The 21,618-nt window shown below is 38.1% G+C and overlaps 1 protein-coding gene and 1 non-coding gene across 7 annotated transcripts in view; both read left to right on the top strand.

The window, feature by feature from the left end:
- The window catches only part of LOC138736238 (nucleus accumbens-associated protein 2), an 88,382-nt gene that overhangs the window by 43,656 nt on the left and 23,108 nt on the right, over positions 1-21,618 (top strand). For 5 of the 6 annotated variants that reach the window (XM_069885414.1, XM_069885432.1, XM_069885403.1 and 2 more), the window contains 2 exons: positions 8,322-8,398; positions 8,573-9,478. In XM_069885414.1, the coding sequence (XP_069741515.1) occupies positions 8,623-9,478 (856 nt within the window). In that variant the 5' untranslated portion in view covers positions 8,322-8,398; positions 8,573-8,622. Of the gene's footprint in view, positions 1-7,289; positions 7,310-8,321; positions 8,399-8,572; positions 9,479-21,618 lie in introns of those variants that run through there. The other variant, XM_069885451.1, reaches the window with a different exon arrangement.
- LOC138752101 (U6 spliceosomal RNA) lies at positions 14,335-14,441 on the top strand. Its single transcript, XR_011350374.1, has one exon. It is a non-coding gene; the product is annotated as a U6 spliceosomal RNA (small nuclear RNA).

Raw genomic sequence — 21,618 nt, forward strand, 5'->3', positions numbered from 1 at the left:
GGCAGACATAGCACATAGGCAGAATATATAAATATAAAAATTAGAATAATTGAATATTATGGTTAAATAGTTGAGTCATGGAGAGTTTGTATGCATTTATTTTTATAAATTGTAAGCCGTAGAAATAGTAATCTCTATCTCCTTAGATTTTCTTTCTTTTAACTTGTACATGCCGAGATTGCACTCTTCCATTTAAAGTCCTCCTTAGGATATTTTTGAAGATCGCAAACAAATTTCATTTTTTAATCTTTTCTCTGATCACCATACATGTCACAATTTGCTGGCATCAAACTTGATTCTGGTAGCATTATTGGATCTGAGTTAGACTTGAGTTTGTAAGTTGAGGCAGTTATTTCTCATTTTCTCATGACACAGGAAGCCATTTAGCTCATCTAGTTGGTGGAAGCTCAAAGAGAAATCCCATCTATCAAACTCACATTTGCCAATTTTCTCTGTCCATTAGCTCCACTACGGGTTTTTTTTCCCCTATTCCCCACCTACAAGAGGGATAACTTGCAGTTGCCAATTAACCAAACAACAAGCACAACTTCAGGATGCATGAGGAAACTGGAGGAGCTAGAGGAAACTTATGCAAGCTCCATACATGTACAGCAAAAAAAAAAGCATTGAACTTGGTTTACTGGGGCTGTGAGGCAGGTTTTCCAGTTCCTGCTCAAAAGAAGTTGGAATTTAGAGAGAGAACACAAAACTAGCCAATTTTGTCCAAATTTATTGAATTCATTATTGGCCTATGGTCTGCAAGGTGCTGAGATGGAGGGTGTGGACTTGGTGGGATCAGTGTTGGGGTTCAAAAATCCATCAAAATAGGAGTGGGATGAGATTAATGTAATAGTTGACAAGAACCCTTGGACTGCAGAGAGATGCTCTACAAAACAGTTTGTTTATTTTTGATGTCGATTAGACCACTTGACTACAGAATGCAATGTACTCGATTAAAAGTGATGCAATTGAATTGCCTCTTCATGTGGAAAGACTGCTTGTATCTCCTAAAGGTGGGAAGGGATGATACAAAAGGGATGTGTGTCATCTTGGGTTCCATTTGAAAGTATTATGGACCAATTTCCAGGGCTTTACAGATGCTGTAATAGTTTTAAACTTTCTAATTCTATAGAAAGGCAAATCTCAATTTTTATTTCCAGTCCAAGTATTTCCTTTCTGGGTTTTTTAGAATTTGGTAAAAAGAAATTAATTTAACCTTTGTTTCCATATGTGGTCATATCATGTGAGCAGACAAACAAAATACATAATCACATAACAGATGTATACAGCACATTCAAGTTTCGTTCCTAAAAGCATCATAGATTTGGGCACCCTATTTATTCTAAACAATCTGCAGTCACCTATATACTTAACCATACACTCCTTTATATGCCCATTGTGACACTTTTGAGCTTAAATAGGAGAGGGTCAGAGTAAATAACGTCAAAGTACTCGAGATGGCAGAGGTCGACAGCATCGAGTCAACGCTGCTGAAGATCCAGCTGCGCTGGGTGGGTCACGTCTCCAGAATGGAGGACCATCGCCCTCCCAAGATCGTGTTATATGGCGAGCTCTCCACTGGCCACCGTGACAGAGGTGCACCAAAGAAAAGGTACAAGGACTGCCTAAAGAAATCTCTTGGTGCCTGCCACATTGACCACCGCCAGTGGGCTGATATCACCTCAAACCGTGCATCTTGGCGCCTCACAGTTTGGCGGGCAGCAACCTCCTTTAAAGAAGACTGCAGAACCCACCTCACTGACAAAAGGCAAAGGAGGAAAAACCCAACACCTAACCCCAACCAACCAATTTTCCCCTGCAACCGCTGCAACCGTGCCTGCCTGTCCCGCATCGGACTTGTCAGCCACAAACGAGCCTGCAGCTGACGTGGACATTTACCCCCTCCATAAATCTTCGTCCGCGAAGCCAAGCCAAAGAAAAAAGAGTAAATATTGAATTTATCACTGTGTCATCGCAGTATATACACTTCTATGCAATCACAATCTCAGCTGTATACATTGTTCCAATTACATATAGAGTGCACTGGTCAAACTCTTTCCCACCAATGAGATTACGTGGAAGTTATATCTTTAATCAGTCTCGGTAACTAGTATTACTGGTGACCACTCCTTAGTTGGAGTTTAGCTGTTATACTTTCCATCAAATATACACTTTTTAATCTTTCTCTCCATTGTTGGACAGTTGGTGGTTTTAAATTTCTCCATAATACTGTAATCATCTTTGCGATCAACAGCAAAACCCCAAATAACCATGTCTGGTTTTCGATATCTATATCATCTGGAGTCACTCCCAATATAAAATATGCTGGCTCCAAATGTAGGTCTTCCCCTATGATTTGCTTAATTTCCACCTGAACATCTCTCCAAAATTGATATAGTTTGGGACAGCCCCAAAAAATATGGATATGATTGCCAATCTTCCCACTTTCTCTCCAGCATAATTCTGAGGTGCAACTGTATCTCACCAACATCTGAGGAATCTTAAATACTCTTATTTTAATTTTCCATTCAAACTCCCTCCAGGTAGGGCTACTTGTTAACTTGTTTCCCACATTTCATCTGTAATACAAATATTCATTTCTAATTCCCATTTCTGTTTTATTTCCATAATGTTATGTTATCTTGAATCCATCTGTATAAGTGAGCTCTCAGGTTATTCTTTATCACTTCCTCCATAGTCAGCATGAAAATCTTTTCTAGTGTAGATGGTATTTTATGTATCTGCTCCAATCTCCATATCTGTAAGTAGTGCTGCACTTGAAGAAATCTGAAAAAAAATGCACCCCTGACAAATTAAATTCTTTATGAAGATATTCATATGATTTTAAAGTCTCCTCACAAAAATTCTGATCCACAATAGTTAGCTCTTTATCTGCCCATTTTCAAAAACCGTTATCTACTTTTCTAGGAAGGAATTCTGGGATAGCTACTATTTTTAATGCTCTGGATATAGAGTAAAAAGGGTTTAGTTGTTTTCTAATGGCCAACCAAGTTTTCATTAAGAATTTAATCCATTCATTATCTGTTTTTAATTTCATCCAATTTGCTTGGCTTAGGAATGGTAGCCCTTCCAGAGAAATACTGGAGCATGAATTTTGATCTATACTCATCCAACCTATTTCCATATCCTTTGTTATCCATGTTATCAAGGTCCTCAGCTGTGCTGCCCAATAGTGATATTTAATGTTGGGCAAATTAAGGCCCCCTTTTTGTTTTGATGATAATAAAGTCTTAAGTCTAACTCGTTTTTTAATTTTGCCATATGAATCTTGATATCAATTTCTTTTTAAAAATATTTTTTTATCAATTTTAATTAAAAACCTTGTACAAACAAAAAAGGTACAATTTAATAAGATAATATGGACAGTTATACAAACTAAATGAGACATTCCATATAACTCTAACATAAATTGTAAATCATATCCATAATTCATATCCATAATTCATATTCTAAAGAGTATATAGTTTTTTAGAAAAAAAATCTGTTTTTAAGAAAAAGGAAAGAAGAAAATAGTAAAGAAAAAAAAACTCAAACCCTTTTCCTAACTGTGTTGCTAGATGCTATATATGATTAATATCAATTTGTCACATAGGAACTACCAGGAAAGACTGGAATTTTAAAAAAGCAGTCTGGGAAAAACATTCATTTGGACAGTTTCAATTCTATCAATTAGTGATAAGCAGAGAATCTCCCATCTGAGCATATCTGCAATATTTGGTAGAATGCCAAACTGACCATGGCCTGGATAAAGTACTGAACTGGGATGGCAACCCCTAATCAGATCTAACTCAATGTTTTTACCAAAATGTCACGTCTTAAGTTCTGTTTGGTAGCCAGGCTTGATCCATGTAGGCCTCTTGAGTTTAGACATACTATTTATTTCAAAGGTGCGTGCTTCTTCTAGGATTAAAAGTTAATCTATAATATTTGCCACAATTATACAGTTTTGGATACTTCTAAGGGGGATGATAGATGAGACGTTCCGTGGAGAAGATCGTGAATACTGGATGGCATGTTGCTTCCTTGGTGCCAGGGTCTGGGATATTTCAGATCAAGGTTCACGATATTCTTAAGTGGGAGGGTGATCAGCCAGATGTCGTGGTCCATGTAGCAAGGGTGAGAAGATCCTGCAAGGAGAGTTCATAGAGTTAGGTGCTAACTTGAAGAAGAGGACCCTCCAGGGAAGTGGTCTCAGGATTGCATCCCGTGCCACGTGCTGGAGAGTTTAAAATAGGATAAGGCAGCTTAACACAAGGCTGAGGACATGGATTGGTAGGGAGGGTTCCAGGTTCTAGAACACTGAGCTCTGTTCCAGAGAAGGTGGGATCTGTACCAATGGGATGGATTGCACCTGAACTGGAAGGGGATTAATATCTTTGCAGATAGGTTTATTCGACTTGTCCCAATGGGTTTAAACTAGATGTGGCAGGGGGAGGAGAACCAGAATGTTAGAGCATTTAGAAAGAGGATACAGGTCATGTGAGGACTGCATGTATAGACAGAAATCAAAGATTTGTACATGATGGAAATTTTCTGAGGTGTATTTATTTTAATGCAAGGAGTATTGTTTAAAAGGCTGATGATCTTAGGGCATAGATTGATATGTGGGATTACAGCATTATTGCTATTAGTGAGACTTGGTTGCAGGAGGGGCAGGATTGGGGTTCTGTTGCTTCAGGCATGATAGAGGGGGAGGGATGAAAGGGGAGGAGTGGCATTGCTAGTCAGGGAAAATAGCTCAGCTGTGTGAAGTCTGGACAGCCAGGAGGGTTTGTCTACAGAGGCCATATGGGAGGAGTTGAGGCACAGAAAAGGGTGTGTGACCACACAATAGTCAGAGAGAATTGGAGGAGCAAATCTATAGAGAGAGAGAGAGAGAGAGAGAGAGACCAATGTAAGAAGCAGAAAGTTGTGATAGTGGGAGATATTAAATTTCCAAATATTGACTGGGACTCCCATGCTGTGAAAGGGGTGGGTGGCTTGGAGTTTGTGAAATGTGTTCAGGAAAGTTTTCTAAATCAATATGTAGAGATACCGATGAGAGAGGATCCAGTACTTGATCTATTAGGGAAGAAGAGAGATCAGGTGACAGATGTTTGTTTGGGCGAACATTTTCGGTTCAGTGACCATAATGTCATTAGTTCAGGTTTTTTTTATGAAAAAGGATAAGTTTGGTTCTCATGTTGGGATTCTAAATTGGAGGAAGGCAAATTTTGTGGAAATCAGAAAGGATCAAGGAAGAGTGGATTGGGGTATGTTGTTTTCTGTCAAGGGTTTAAGTAAGTGGATGGCCTTCAAAAGCAAAATTTTGAGAGTGCAGAGTTTGCATGTTCCTGTTAGGATTAAAGGCAAAGTTAACAGACATAGAGAATCCTGATTTTCAAGGGATATTAGCGATCTGATTAAGAAGAGAGGTATATAGCAAGTATAGGCAACAAAGAGCTAATGAGGTACTTGAAGAGTACAGAAAATGCAAGAAAATACTCAAGAAGGAAATTGGGAAGGCAAAAAGAAGACATGAGGTTGCTTTAGCAGATAATATGAAGTTAAACCTGAAGGGTTTCTACAAGTATATTAAAAAAAATTTTTAAAAGTAAAGGACAAAATTGGTCCCCTAGAAGATCAGAGTTGTCACCTGTGTGGAGCCACACGTAATAGGCGAGATCTTAAACAGTTTTTTTGCATCAATATTTACTCAGGAAACTGGCATAGTGCAAAAGGAAGGAAGGAAACAATCAGAAGCATCATGGAACATGTAGAGATTAAAGAGGAGGAAGTGCTTACTACTTTATAGCAAATAAAGGTAGATAAATCCCCCAGGCTGGATATGATATTCCCTCTGATCTGAGGGAGACTAGTGTAGCTATTGCTGAAGCCCTGGCAGATACATTAAAAATGTGCTTAGTCATGAGTGAGGAGCCAGAAGATTTGAAGGTAGCTTGTGTTGTTTTGTTGTTTAAAGAAAACTCCAAAATTAAACTGGAAATTACAGCCTGGATATCAGTAGTAGGTAAATTATTGGAAGGAGTTCTGAGTTTAGGATATTTGGACAGCCATGGGTTTATTAAGGACAGTCAGCATGACTTTTGCGTGGGAGGTCGTGTCCAACAAATCTTGTAGAGTTTTTTGAGGAGGTTACCAAAAAGGTACATGAAGGAAAGGCTGTGGATGTTTACATTGACTTTAGTAAACTCTTTGACAAGGTCTCACATGGGATGTTAGTTCGGAAGGTTCAGACAATAGGTATCCATGGAGAGGTTGTAAACTGGATTTGAAATTTGGCTGTATGGGAGAAAACAGAATGGTAGTGGATAGTTGCTTCTAAGACTGGAGGGCTATGACTAGCAGTGTGCCTCAGGGATATGTGTTGGGACAATTGTTTGTTGTCTATATCAGTGATCTGGATGATAACTTGGTCAATTGGTTCAGCAAGTTTGCTGATTATGCAAAGATAGGAAGCGTTGTGGACAGTGAGGAAGGTTATCAAAGCTTGCAGAAGGATCTGGACCACCTGGGAGAATGAGCCAAATATGGCAAATGGAGTTTAATGCAGATAATTGTGAGGTGTTGCATTTTGGAAGAGCAAACTAAGGTAGGACATAGTAAATCATAGGACACTGAGGAGTGTGGAGGAAATAGAAATCTGGGAATACAGATACACATTTCCCTCAAGTTGGTGTCGGAGGTGGACAGGGTTGTAAAGAAATCTTGTGGCATCTTCGCCGTTGATAAATCGAAGTACAGTTATTGAGGCAGTTGGGATATTATGTTAAAGTTGTTTTAAGACATTGGTGAGGCCAAATTTGGAATATTGTGTGCAGTTCTGGTTCCCCAATTACAGGAATGATACTAGTAAGATTGAAAGAGTGCAGAGAAGATTTACTGGGATATTGTTGGGCCATCAGGAGTTGAGCTACAGGGAATAATTAAACAGGTTAGGATTATTCCTTGGAGTGAAGAAGAATGAGGGGAGATTTGATAGAGGGTAACAAGATTATGGGAAGTACAGACAGTGGATAGGAGTAGGATTTTTCCACTTAGATTGAGGGAGACCAATATGAGAGGTCATAGTTTTAAGATGAAAGGGGAAAGGCTTAGAGGGAACATTAGGGGAAAGTTCTTCACTCATCATGGTGGGAGTGTGGATTGAGCTGCCATGTGATGTGGTGAATGTGGACTCGATCTTAAATTTTAAGAATAAATTGGATAGATACATGGATGGGAAAGGTCTATAGGGTTATGAAATGGGAACAGGTCAATGGGAATGATGGTTGGCGCAAACGAGAAGGTCTGAATGGCTTGTTTTCTGTGTTATAGCATTTTATATAAGCAGTTTAATGCAGTGTGATGTTTTAAATCCATTTAGTTTTAAGTAAATTTAGAGGAAATGCAATTGAATTATCCAAAATTTTGATACATTCTGAAATAGTAAATAGGGTGAAAATGTCGTTGCTAACTATTAACAATCACAGCTAAAAATAATTGGTGGAAAAGCAGGAGAGATAAATGTTCATGATGCAACTTGAGGTATCCTCTTAAAATAATGCTGGATGCATATTCAAAAATTACTTGGATATATTCTTGAAAAGGGGAGGGGGAAAGGGTTATGGGGAAACTGCTAAAGTGTAATTGGATACCTCTGCAAGAACATGAAAGTGAAATAGCTTAATTTGTTAATCTTTATTGTATTTTTCACTGTCATAATGAAGTTTACACTTTTAACTTGTGCTTTTGCACCGTGATTTTTAAATTTACCATTTTTCTTTGACAGCTTGCTGTCTGACAGGCGTCTGATACCTGCAGACATGCATGTGTTGAAATGGCCACCTGCTCTGTCTGTTAATACCAAAAAGGTGCAACACAGCCAATAATCTTTGATTCATCTAAAGATGAACTATCAAAATGTTAGATGTAATACTATTAACTGTTGTATTTTATACCATTAAAAGTAAGTCTTTAGTTTGTACTGAATACATGGAATGATTTTGTATTGTTAATGGCTTTAATGACCATACTGCAGTAGAAGCTCTCGGGTACATGCATAATTCAAAACTAACACATTTTCCTAGGCATTGCTAAATAGCAAGGCGTGTAAACTGTGCCTGTTGCCATCCATTGCAGTGAGTCATAAAACTACAGCTTGTACCAGTCCAAAGCTTCACATTAGCAACAAGTTCACAGAACTTATGTTTCGAAGACTCATTTCTAATCTGGTTGGAATTTGGTGTATCAGTCAAAAGGTTCATTCATTCAAGTGTACAGCCTGAATATTAATAGCTGTCCTGCTCATTTACTTTCAGAGCACAGCAGTACAGGGTCTTGACTTGTACAGATTGAGCTGGCGAAGGAAGGAATTTCATCCTTCAAAAAAAAACAGGTAATTTGTGTTGCCAAGGTTTGAAATGTCTTCAGTATTGAAACAAATTTGCAAGATTTTGAGGGGTTTTTCTTGTCTTTTAAACTGTGGTGTAGTATCAGCATTGACCTGTTGATTTTTTTCTCTTTGCCATTTTCTATTTTCCCCCTTATTTTCCCAACCCTTTATTTACAGATTTTGATGCTGCTGTTGTGATCGTCAAGAACTAGAACTTCACTTTTACTATGGCTCAGATCCTCCATCTTGAAATTCCGAATTTTGGGAACAACGTTCTGGGATGTCTGAATGAGCAGCGGTTAATGGGATTATTTTGTGATGTCTCCATTGTAGTCAAAGGTCAAGCCTTCAAGGCACATAGAGCAGTGTTGGCTGCCAACAGCCTCTATTTCCGAGATTTATTCAGTGGTAACAGCAAAAATGCATTTGAGTTACCTGCCTCAGTGCCACCAGCCTCCTTTCAGCAGATCCTTTCCTTCTGTTACACTGGCAAACTTACCATGGCAGCTAGTGAGCAGCTCGTAGTGATGTACACAGCAGGGTTCTTGCAAATACAGCGTATTGTCGAGAAAGGGACAGAACTGACATTCAAAGTGAGTTCCCCGCATTGTGACTCACAGACAACCTCCATTGAAGATGCTGGCTCAGAGCCGCAAAGCCCTTGCCCCTTCCAGCCACCTGCCACCTTAACCGTTGTATCTCCAGCTTTGCCCATTCCACTGCTTTCCCGTGTGAAGAGTGAGCACTGTGAACCAGACCTGATGGCACCTGGCGTTCATGGCCTGACAACAAAGCGCTCACTGGAGACTAGTCAGCGAGAGAGTGCTAGTAACCAAAACTATGCAACTCCTTTGAAGTTACCTAGAGTTTCCTATCCTGGAATGTGGGGTACAACAACCTTTGTACAGCCAGTAAACTATGCTCCAGCAGAACGCACAAGTCCAGGGGGAAGTAGTAATCAGACAACAGACAGTCCAACTTCTTATAATAATGAAGAGGAGGAAGATGAAGATGAAGCATATGATACCATGGCTGAAGATCAGTATGGACAGATGTATATCAAGGCATCAACAGGATACCCTGGTATGAAATATTGACACTGTTTGTTGCTAATTTGTACTTTCTCATATCTTCTAGTTGAATGACCTATAATTGCAAACCTGAGATGGAATACAGGGATAATGTGGTCAAAGGATACAGATAGGCAAAATGAATAAAATTTCTTCTAGTAAAGAGGCAATTGTATGTGGAAAATCGAATATTCAGTTAGAATTTGATAAGTTTCAGATGTATACAGGTACACAATCCTTTACCCAGAGCCCTTGTGGTGGGGGGGGTACACGACAGTGTGTTCCGAATTTTGGAATTTTCCAGATTTCAGAACAAAAGCCAGCTGGCCCAGATTTAAGCCCACCCGAATTGTGCTGCTGTATCCATCCCCTTTTAGTCGTCCTGGCGTCTCTCCCCCCCGCCCACCTAAGTCACGCTGTCGCCTCTCTCTCCCGCCTCGCCCAACCTAGTTGCGCTTCTCCCCTCCGCTCCCCTTCCCCCTCCCTCTCCTCCCCTCCTCCTCCGCTGTGCCAGCACCAGGAAAAAAAAAGCCAATCTTTGGAGCTTTCTGGATTTTACATGTCCGGATAAAAGATTGTGTACCTGTAATGTCTGTCTGATTTTATATTAATAAAAATCACTATTTTGCTTTAAGGGAGAAGTAATTTCATTCTCTGCTATTATGCAGTTGAAATGCGCAGAGAACAAATTCAGATTGGCATAGCACTAGATAAGGACTTGACAGATAACTGTACTTGATATAATGTACATTCAGAATACACTTTGACGTGAGAAGCAAGAATAGAAAATTTAACTGCCTAAGAAACTAATGAAGTGGAAATTTAAAAATATGCTGAGACTTATAAAGGAATGTTAATTGGAATTGCAACATTTATTTTTGTTATTATTTTGCCCAAATCACTAAGGCATTAAGTTTACTAAATTTGGTGAAATTAAGCATTAGAGTTGAAGGATTCAGCCAAACATAAAGAAAGGATAGATACCACAAAGACAAACTGAGAGTTAAATGAAATGGGTGAAGAGAAACATCATTTGAAGTGGTGCCAGAATGGTTAAGTGATCTATTCTGCATTCTAATTCTGTACAATACATAATTAAAGCAAAATTGTATTGAAAATTAAGCTTTGTTTAAAATATAAAACTTCATTGATTTTAATTTTGTAGATGGAAGTATAGAAAGGCTTGTAGATCTGGGACTAATGGATGTGTTTTGGATTTCAATCCTGTGAGCAGAAGTGCTTTTGATGTCAACTCTGCAAGAACTAGTTGAAGTATGCCAAGAAACAGTGATAAAGATTGTTTCGCAATAGACATCTTGTACGTAATACAAGACAATGCAGAGTTAGAGAGATCACTTGGTATGAACCAAAGGCAACATAATTTTATTATATTGGGGTTAATTTAGGCGTCTGTCAAAAGTGAAGAAAAAACTGTCTTTAAATCTGGTGGTATGTGATCTTGTGCTTGTCAATCATCTTGACTGTAACTGTTGAAGCATGTGAGGCTGGGGTGCGATGAGCCTTTTAATACGTTGTCTCCTTTTCCAAGGCAGCAGGAGTTTTTATATATGGAGGGGAGGAGGGAATATGTGATGGCCTGAGCCACATTCTCAATCCTCTGCTGTCTCTTGTGGTCTTGGGTGGAGCACTTTCCATACCATGCAGTGATACACCCCAATAGGATGCTTTCAGTGGAGCACCTGTAAATGTTATTAGGGGATACAGATGTGGGCCACATTTTCTCAGATTTCTGAGGTGTGTTTACTTATTGCATTGATGAGGATCATTTCTGGAGATGTTTATTCCTAAAAGCTTAAAGCTATCTACCATCTCCACCTCAGCATTGTTGATGCTGACTGGGATGCGACCTCTGCCCCCCTTCCAGAAGTCTATAACCTTGTGTTTATTGTGAATTGTGGAAGTAACACCCATCAAAGTAGACTTGGTCAAAGCTGAATATTGAAATTTTGCCATAAATGGGGATAGTTTGGAGCTAAATAAAGCAATAAATATAGATATATATATTTAAGGCAGTGATTTAACAACAGGTTAAACTGAAGTCAAATTGGAGGGAGAAATCTTTTTTTCTTTGCAATTGATATACCAAGCAGAATAGTGAAGGTCCATCTTTGATGTTGAAAAGGAAGGAGGCTGATTTGGATATTGTGAGGCAAAATATGTAAAGGCTTTGAAAGTCCAAATAATATTCCATAATTTAAACTTCTGAAATTGAGAATCTATGCAGCACATTTACAAAGCCATTCAATTTGTTTTCCACCTTGTTTCTGATTTCTGACTTGACATATTTCTTGAATGATCCCAGGACTTTGCACCCACTGTTGGATGCATAAATATATTTTGTGTGTCAGTCATTAAGGAATTTCTTGATATTAACCTTAACATTGCTTTTCATGGTTTTCACCTCGAACTTTCACCAAGGTAATTCTTGTCCCTTCTAAACCAAAAGTCTAATTTAGTTTTGCCCATTTCTTCTGAGTCCTTTGAGAATTAAGATTAATGCTGCAACTCTTTACAATTTTTCCATGACTCGTGTCTGTCTGCATTGCTATGACCTGAATGGAATAAAGTGTTTTACTCACAATAATCTTTAATACTGTGAAGTAAAAGCAAGCCTTCCTCTGATTTGCATTGGCAGATTTGCCTATATGATTTGGCAACTTGCAGTCATTGGACTCTTTGAATTTAGTGTATTAGCATTCCTACAACTTTTTTCAATTTGACCTTTGGCCATTTGAAAATTTGTTCAATTTTCATTGTGCAGTTTTTAGATATTCCTATTAAATTTTAATTAATCATGTATATAATTTGACAACTGTTCTAATCACCTGTGTGTCTAATTTTATGTCCAGTTCATTGTATTAGCCTCCATATTCTTGGTTCTAATGGAAACTAAATAATTTAGAGTTTCAACGCTGATCCCTGAGCAGTTCCTTGACAGTACATGTGTTTGCAAATAGCTATGTTATCCCTTAAAGTCAATTTCTTTAAAAATTTAGATACTTAATTAAATCAATATTTTTCAATATACAATAAATGCACAAGAACAGGAAATAGAAGCAGGAAGAGGCCAGCTGTCTCTTCAAACCTGTGCTACCAGTCATTAAGTTCATAGTGTTGGAAAATGGCATTGAAGATTCACTATATCCATAACCCTTGATTTCCTGAAATCTTTTGATTTTTGTTTTGAATGGACGTTATAATTGAGCCTCCACAGTGCTTTAAATATGCACATCACCCTCTATGATTAAATTTATCTCAATCTAAATTGCTTTGTACTGTATTTTGAAATTCTGTTCACCGGAACAATACGCCTCGAGCAGAGGAAACAACTGCATCAACTTTCAAGCCAGTTTCAATTAAATCTCTTCATTTTTCTAATTTATAAAGAAAATGATCTGGATCTTCCCTTGAATTAAAAAAAAACTTGCTATCCCTGGAATCAGTCTATTGATTCTTTGCTGTGCACCCTCATTGGGAATATTATCCTTTCTTAGATGAGCAAACAAAACTTGCATGATAATCCAAATGTGGTATCACTAAGGCCCTGTAGAATTAGAACATAGAACACTGCAGCACTGTACAAGCTCTTCAGCCCACAATATGGAAATGTACAGTACACCATAACAATCTACTTTTTTTCTTCCTCACATACATAACCTATTTTTCTTACATCCATGTACCAGCCTCCTCCACCACTCTGAGTGGGGGGAAAAAAACTTAACTTTGACATCTTTGAACTTCCCTCCACTCATCTTAAACCAATCTTCTTGGTACAGTTAAATCCCCAATATCCGGCACCTATGGGGATTGCAGATGCCGGATATGGAAATTTTCCAATTGCCTGAGAGTCACTCGTATAATGGCTAACTAATGTACTTACATTAAGAATAAATAGTTTAAAAAAACAAAAGACAGTGCAAAATTTAAAGTAATTTGAAAAAAAATCCGTATTGTAGTCCTTAATTATATAAAGTTCACTTTAATCAGCTAATTCTGTAATTTACATAATTTGAACCTCGGTGCTGCCTTTGTAAGTGTGGCGCTAATCGATCTGCCATCTTAATGACCCTGCCCCTCCCACAATTTTACAGATAAAGCCTTACTAATATACTTAGTAATTTACTAATAAAGATAATGACTCTTACTAGGCAGGGATAGGAAGACACTTCGGGAGACCTGCACAAGCGGCATTGGCCAGCTCTTCATCCTCGGCAGCACCATTTTATTCAAAGACAACTTTATTTAAACAGCTGCTATGGGCAGGGCACAACTGGGGCTCTCTGCTGGCTGATTGTTCGCTCCCATCTTCACCAAGAATTTGTGTTGCTTCGGAGAACATTTACTTTTCAGTTTTAAATGTTTATTTAGATTTTTATTTGCTCTTATTTCTATGTTATTGCTGATTGCATGGGGTTGCTGGATGATTGAATTCCAGAGTTCCTTTTGTTGCTCCAGGAAAAAGGTGACAACTGTCTACCCTATCATAATCTTGTGTACTTCTAAGTTACCTCTCATCGTTTGCTTCAGAGAGAAAAGCTATGGCTCTGTCAACCTTGCTTCATATGTCATGTTCTCTATCCAAGCAACATCCTGGTAAATCTCCTCTGCATCCTCTCAAAAACATCTACATCCATCCTGTAATGAGATGAACAGAAATAAATGCAATACTCAGTTTGGTCCAGCCAGATTTTTTATAGAGCTGCAACTTTACTTCATGGCTCTTAAGCTCAATCACCTGACCAATGAAGGTCAACACACCATATGCTATCTTAACCACCCTAGCAATTTGAGTGAAAATCTTAAGGGATCTGTGGATCTGGACCACAAGATCTCTCTGTTCCTCAAGAAGTGCTTGCTTCGGCAGCACATATACTGAAATTGGAACAATACAGAGAAGATTAGCATGGCCCCTGCGCAAGGATAACACGCAAATTTGTGAAGCGTTCCATATTTTTAATTAAAAAAACACTATTGAGAATCCTGCTGTTAACCACATAGCCTTCAAGTTTGAGATTCCAAAGTGCATCACTTCACACTTAACTGGATTGAACTCCGCCTGCCTCTGCTCTGCTCAACTCTGCATCTTGTCTATGTTCTGTTGTAACCCGCGGCAACCTTTTACACTATCCACAACACCTACAGCCTTTGTATCATCAGCAAATTTATTGGCCCACCTCTATAAGACACTAGGAAATGTGGATTGGGATAAGTTGTTTTCTGTCAAAGATGTGTTCAGTAAGTGGAAGATGTTCAAAGGCAAAATTTTGAGAGTGCAGAGTTTGAATGTTCCTGTAAATATTAAAAGCAAAGTTAACAGGCATAGGGAACCTTGGTTTTCATGGGATATTAACCATCTGGTTAAGAGGAAGAGTGAGAGAGAGAGGTGTCTAGCAAATATAGGCAACAAGGAGCAAATGAGGTACTAGAAGAGTGTAGAAAATGTTAGAAAAAAGAAAGAAATCAGGAAGGCAAAAAGAAGACATGAGGTTGCTTTGGCAGATAATGTGAAAGTAAACCCGAAGGGTTTCTATAAGTATGTTAAGAGTAAAAGAATAGTAAGGGACAAAATTTCAAGAAGATCAGAGTGGTCAACTATGTGTGGAACCTAATGAGATGGGGGAGATCTTAAACCTTTTTTTTTTTTGCATCAGTATTTAGTCAGGAAACTGGCATAGTGTATAAGGAAGGAAGGGAAACCAGCAGTAGTGGCATGGAACATAGAGAGCAGTGGTACTCAACCTTTTTCTTTCCACTCACATACCACTTTAAGCAATCCCTTACTAATCACAGCATTATGGCATAGGGATTACTTAAAGTGGTATGTAAGTGGAAAGAAAAAGATTGAGAACCACTGATGTAGAGATTAAAAAGGAGGAGATGCTTACTGCCTTACAACGAATAAAGGTAGATAAATCCCCCGGGCCTGACATGATATTCCCTCAGACCTTGAGGGAATATAGTGTAGAAATTGCAGAGGTCCTGGCAGAAATATTTAAAATTTACTTAACCACAGGTGAGGTGCTGGAGGATTGGAGGGTAGCTCATGTTGTTCTGTTACTTAAAGAAGGCTCCAAAAGTAAATCAGGAAATTGCAGGCCTGTGACCTTGACGTCAGTAGTAGGTAAATTATTGAAGGGTGTTCTGAGAGATCAGATATATAAGTATTTGGAGAGCCAAGAGCTGATTAAGGATAGTCAGCATGGTTTTGAGCATGCTGGGTTGTGTTTAGCAAATCTTAGTGTTTTCAGAAGGTTACCAAGAAAGTAGATGTTGTCTACATGGCCTTAAGTAATGCTTTTGACTAGGTCCCACATGGGAGGTTAGTTCAGAAGGTTCAGACACAAGATATCCATGAAGAGGTTGTAAACTGGAATCAAAATTAGTGAAATGGGAGAAGACAATGGTAGTGGATGATTGGTTCTGAAACTGGAGGCCTATGATTAGTGGTGTGTCTCAGGGATCAGTGCTAGGACTTTTGTTGTTTGTTGTCTATATCAATGATCTGGATGATAATGTGGGAAATTGGATAAGCAAGTTTGTTGATGACACAAAGATTGGTGGTGTTGTGGACAGTGAAGAAGGCTTTCAAAGCTTGCAGAAGGATCTGGACCAACTGGAAAAATTGGCCAGAAAATGGCAGATGGAATTTGATGCAGACAAGTGTGAGGTGTTGCATTTTGGAAGGACAGACCAAGGTAGGGCATACATAGTAAATGGTAGTGCACTGAAGAGTTGGGAGGGACAAAGGATCTGGGAATACAGATACATAATCCCTGAAAGTGGTGTCAAGGGTAGACAGCGTTGTAAAGGAAGTTTTTTGGCATCTTGGCCTTCATTAATCAAAGTATTGGATCTAGGAGTTGGGATGTTATGGTGAAATTGTATAAGATATTGGTGAGACCAAATTTGCAGTATTGTATGCAGTTCTGGTCACCTAACTATAGGAAGGATATCAGTAAGATTGAAAAAATGCAGAGAAGATTTACTAGGATGTTGCCAGACCTTCAGGAGTTGAGATATAGGGAAAAATTAAACAGGTTAGGACTTTATTTTTTGAGCACAAAAGAATGAGAGGAGATTTGATAGAGGTTGACAAGATTGAGGGGTATGGACAGAATAAATATGAGTAGGTTCTTTCCACTTAGATTAGTAGAATTAAATACGAGAGGACATAGATAGATATATGGATGAGAGAGAGGTCTGGAAGGTTATTGAATGGTTGTAGGTCAGTGGTTCTAGCAGAATTATATTTTGGCACAGACTAGATGGGCTGAATGCCCTGTTTTTTGTGCTGTACTACAAAAAGCTGGGGTCCCAGAACAAATCCTTGCAGAAATTCCTTATTGAAGTATTCCTATCCCCTTGAAATAAAGGACAAGCCTTAAGTTGCTTGTTACAATTACATGTTGACATTCGGCAATTTGTATATAAGCATTTGTTAGTTTCAGTAATACCATACAATCTTTATAGAACTGCAACATTACTTCATGGCTCTTGAACTCAATTGCCTTACCAATGAGGGGCAACACACCATACACTGAAATGCAACTTCTATAACAAGTAGTTTACTTTTTGCCTGCCCCAAGCTAGACAATCACATACCTTCCAAACTGTATTCCATCTGTAATGTTTCGGTCTACTAATTTCAAATTCAAGAAGGGATATGAAGCTTCCATATCTATAGATTGTCAAAAAATTGGGGCACAAGCCCTGATCTCTATGTTATCTGAATAATTGCAGCATGCCAATCTGAAAATGATCGATTCACCATACTTTGCTTTTCAGTCTAATCATTAACCAAATTTTAATCCACATCAGTATTTTATCCTTAATTCTATCAGCTTAGCTCTATTAAGCGACTTTCTGTGTGGAACTCTATTGATTATTTTATGAAAATTCAAATACTGCATTTCTAAAAATTATGAACTACTGTAACGTGGTCAGTTTCTATTGGAAATGCTTGGTTATTGATCTATAAGTCAGGCAAACCCTTTTTAAAAGCGGAACATAATGACTCAATTTATTAAATGCAATGACATTTTTGGTTTAATTTCTGCAAGTGCTGACAATTTCTTTGAACTAAAATGTAATTCAAATTATTCAATGTTATACTTAGTTGTTACGTGCAGATTGAAATGTTAATAGCAGTTAAGACACAGAATCTGCTGTTTGATCGAACTATTTGGTGTGCAACCACTGTTTTCTCAATCTCACAACTTTGTTGCTTTTTCTTCTTGCTTTAACGTCTATTTGACTTTGGCAAAAGGTCTGTCACTGACTTGATTAATGGCTTGGTGGTGCATTCCAGAATATTACAATTACCTATTTGGAAAAACAATTAAATGTTTCTATAAGATTCTGAATTTTCTGTTCTGGATATCTTAACTGTTAGAACAAATCTGCCTTTTTTCATCCTCTTGTTGCTGCATTACTAAATGATTAAATACATTCAGGTGTTTAATGTCTTCTGGTAGAAATGCATCCTGTATTTTAAAACTTAACTAATCTTATTGTGTTAACTAGGTCTTTCATAGAATTATGGAGTTACATTGCAACAAACCCTTTGACCATCATTTCTCTGCAACAAGTGGAAGAGCAGAAAATGCTAGAAACCTGTAAGAAAAGCAGTGTGCATGTAGTTTGGTGAAGAGAGCAAAGAGGAAAGGAAGAGGCTAAGAATCATAGAATAATCAGGGTTGTAGTAGTTACCTCTGGCTCAAATGTAAGATTGTTTTGATTTGGTAAAATGGAAGTCCCAATCACATGGTAGCTTGATTGTGACTAGGTTGAAGTCATGGAGTTGTACAGCATGGAAATGGGCCTTCATCCCATAATGTCCATGCCAACCTGTTTGCTCACTACACTAATCTAATTTGCTGACATTGAAAGAGTATCCTATTATCCTGCTTAAGTCTCAAAATTGGTAATTATATCCAATTCCACCACTTCCTCTGGCAGTGAGTTCCAAATTCACCCTTTCTGCTTTTAAAATCTTGCCAATCAATTCACATCTAAAACTCCTTTTTCTCAACTTTAAAATTGTGTGCTTGTTTTAGATATTTCTACAAGGGATTATTTTTGATCGTGTCGTATGTACCCTTCTTACATTTGCAAACTTCCTTCAGGTCTCCCCTCAGCCTCTTTTGCTTCAGAGAAAACAAGTCTGGTTTATTCAAACTCTCCCCATTATCTGAAATCCACCATTCAAGACAATGTTCTATGCACTCTCCAGTGCAACCACATCGTAATGATATGATCACTCATAGAACACTACAGCACAGAAAAGAAGCCATTCGTCCCCTGTAGTCTGTGCCAAAACACCATTCCGCTAGTCCTACTGACTTCCACCCATTCCATTACCCTCCAGACCTCTCACATCCATGAATCACACCAATTTATTCTTAAAACTTAAGCGTGAGCCTGCATTTATGTCAGATGGCAGCTCATTCCACACTCACACAAATCTGAGTAAAGAAGTTCCCCCTTTCACCCTAAAGCCATGTCCTCTTGTATTTATCTCTCCTAATCTTAAGTAGAAAGAGCATACTCAGATTTACTGTCTATACCCCTCATAATTTTGTAAACCTTTATCAAATCTCCCTTCAATCTTCTACACTCCAAGGAATAAAGTCCTAACCTGTTTAATCTTTCCCTGTATCTCAACTCCTGAAAACCAGACAGCACTCTTTCAGTCTTACTGATGTCTTTCCTTTAGTTTGTGACCAAAACTACACAATACACCAAATTTGGCCTCACCAATGTCTTATACAACCTCACCATAACATCCCAACTCCTTACTCAATACTTTGATTTATGAAGGCCAAGATGCCAAAAGGTTTCCTTACAAACTTGTCTACCTGTGACACCACTTTCAGGGAATTTTGTATCTGTATTCCTAGATCCCTTTGTTCCTCCTCACTCCTCAGTGCCCTACCATTTACTACGTATGCCCTACCTTGGTCTGTCCTTCCAAAATGAAACACCTCACATTTGTGTGCATTAAATTCCATCTGTCATTTTCAAATCATTTTTCCAGTTGGTCCAGATCCCTCTGCAAGCTTTGAAAGCTTTTGTCATTGTCCACAATGCCACCAATCTTTGTGTCATCAGCAAACTTACTGATCCAATTTCCCACATTATCATCCACACTCTTTCTGAATTATTACTTACTTCACTTAGCTTGGGCTATTTTCCAGACCTAACCATAGTGTCTCCATCTTCCTTATTAGGCCAGAAAGGTACTGATTTGGGTATAATATATGTCATGAAGTGAGATTGATTGTTGGACAGAACTGGCTGAGACCAATGGAGCATTTTCAAGGATGATCTGAAATATTTCACTCAATGAGAATATTTTTCCTATTCCATTGGAAATTTAAATACTGTATATGCCAGTGTATAAGGCAGTCCTTGAACTTTAAAAATATCACCCCAAATCCGGGGGTCGTCTTGTACTCCAATTATAAAAATTCAAACTTCAACAGCGGAGTCTCAGTGCTCCCTCTGTGGGGTCCATCCATCCAATACAGGTTTTAAACAGCCTGTTAAAGGAGTCAATAGTGGTTTATTTTAAAATGTGCTTATAAAATTTAAAACTTTACTGGGTAATTTTCTTTTAGAATATTAAATGTGCCTAGCAGCATCACTCCACTGATCAGTGGTAAGTGCCAGATTTGGGACAGTCTTATAAGGTGAGTATAGCTCAAAACCTACATTTTAGGTGGAAATTCAGGGGTTGTCTTATATACAGGCAAATATGGTAATTCATGTTTGTCTTGTTTGAATGAATAATATCTGTTGCATTTGGTACTTGGAGTTATTGCAAGAGAAAGAAATCTTTCATTCCAATAAGCCCAGTCTGACTAACTTGTTTTATTTCATATTTTTAAATGACTCTTCAAATTGATCTATTTAGTATTTGTTTACATGGAGAAATTGCAATGAAAATTACTCAAAATGAGGGAAAAAAGCCTTGGAGTGAGAATGGGATTTTATAACCACATGGGTAGATATTACATATGTTACATATTACATGTAATTACATAGATCTACATATGTTATAGATCTTAGATTGCTTCCATTATAGTACCTGTAATACAGTATAACAATTATGGGTGCTTGTATCCTAGAACTCAATCTAAAAACCACAGTGGAACATTTTTAAATACAAGATTAAATACAAGATTAAATGAATAATGATTATGATTCAAGTTCTTGATTTTTTTTCTCTCTCTTTTTTAAATTGACTTAGAATTTAAAGTAACTGGAGGCCATTAGAAATCTCTTAGATTCTCAGCAATTTTCTGGACCTACATTTTGTTATTTGTGCTTGTTGCTAATATCAAAGCAAGGCCAAGGGTTGATTCTGAGATTTAATGGCTGACCAATCAATCTAAGCCAATCAAATTTGTGGAAGGAAAACAATTGCGTATTAATACTGTTACGGGCCCAAAGAACCCCAAAACCCAGCAGCAATAGATATTCACCATGACAAATGGTTACTTAAACAAAAGTTATTTTTAATTATCTTTAAACATGAAAACAGAATCAAACTTTAACTTATCACTATTAACTTAACTACCCAACTTAACCTCCTTCTAATTCCAAGTGTGTAATGTATGTGCAAATTTAAGAAAAGTTTTTGGTTCACAGTTCAATCTCACTTCTCATTCTTCCAAGTTCTCTGGTTACAGGCAATTCTTATACTGTGCACAGAATTTAACATGTATAAAGTCACCAAGCTTTGGTGCTTGAAAGGTAAATGTTTACCACTCTGGAAGGTTCTTGTAGGTTTGCAGAGAGAGATGTTGTTCCAGGATTTCCACAACTGAGGTACCACCATTAGTCACCTCAATGTCTTGCTGATGAAACTTGCCCCATCAGGGTTCTCCAGATGATAACCTCTTTCTTTCAGGCTATCACAGAGTTATTTTCTGTTCCACTTATTCCAAGAGAAACATCAGACAGATAGCACTTCCTGGAGCTTCTGTTTCAGTTCCAACAAGCTTTTCCTGGCTGAGATTCCAACTGCTAGCCACATGTCCTTCTCTCTCTCTCTCTCTCTCTCTCTCTCTCTCTCTCTCTCTCTCTCTTACTTGCAAAACCCCCTCCTTCTCCAGCAAAAAAAAGGAG

The sequence above is a fragment of the Narcine bancroftii genome, chromosome 1 (genome assembly GCF_036971445.1).
Source record: "Narcine bancroftii isolate sNarBan1 chromosome 1, sNarBan1.hap1, whole genome shotgun sequence".
Classification (NCBI taxonomy): Eukaryota; Metazoa; Chordata; class Chondrichthyes; order Torpediniformes; family Narcinidae; genus Narcine; species Narcine bancroftii.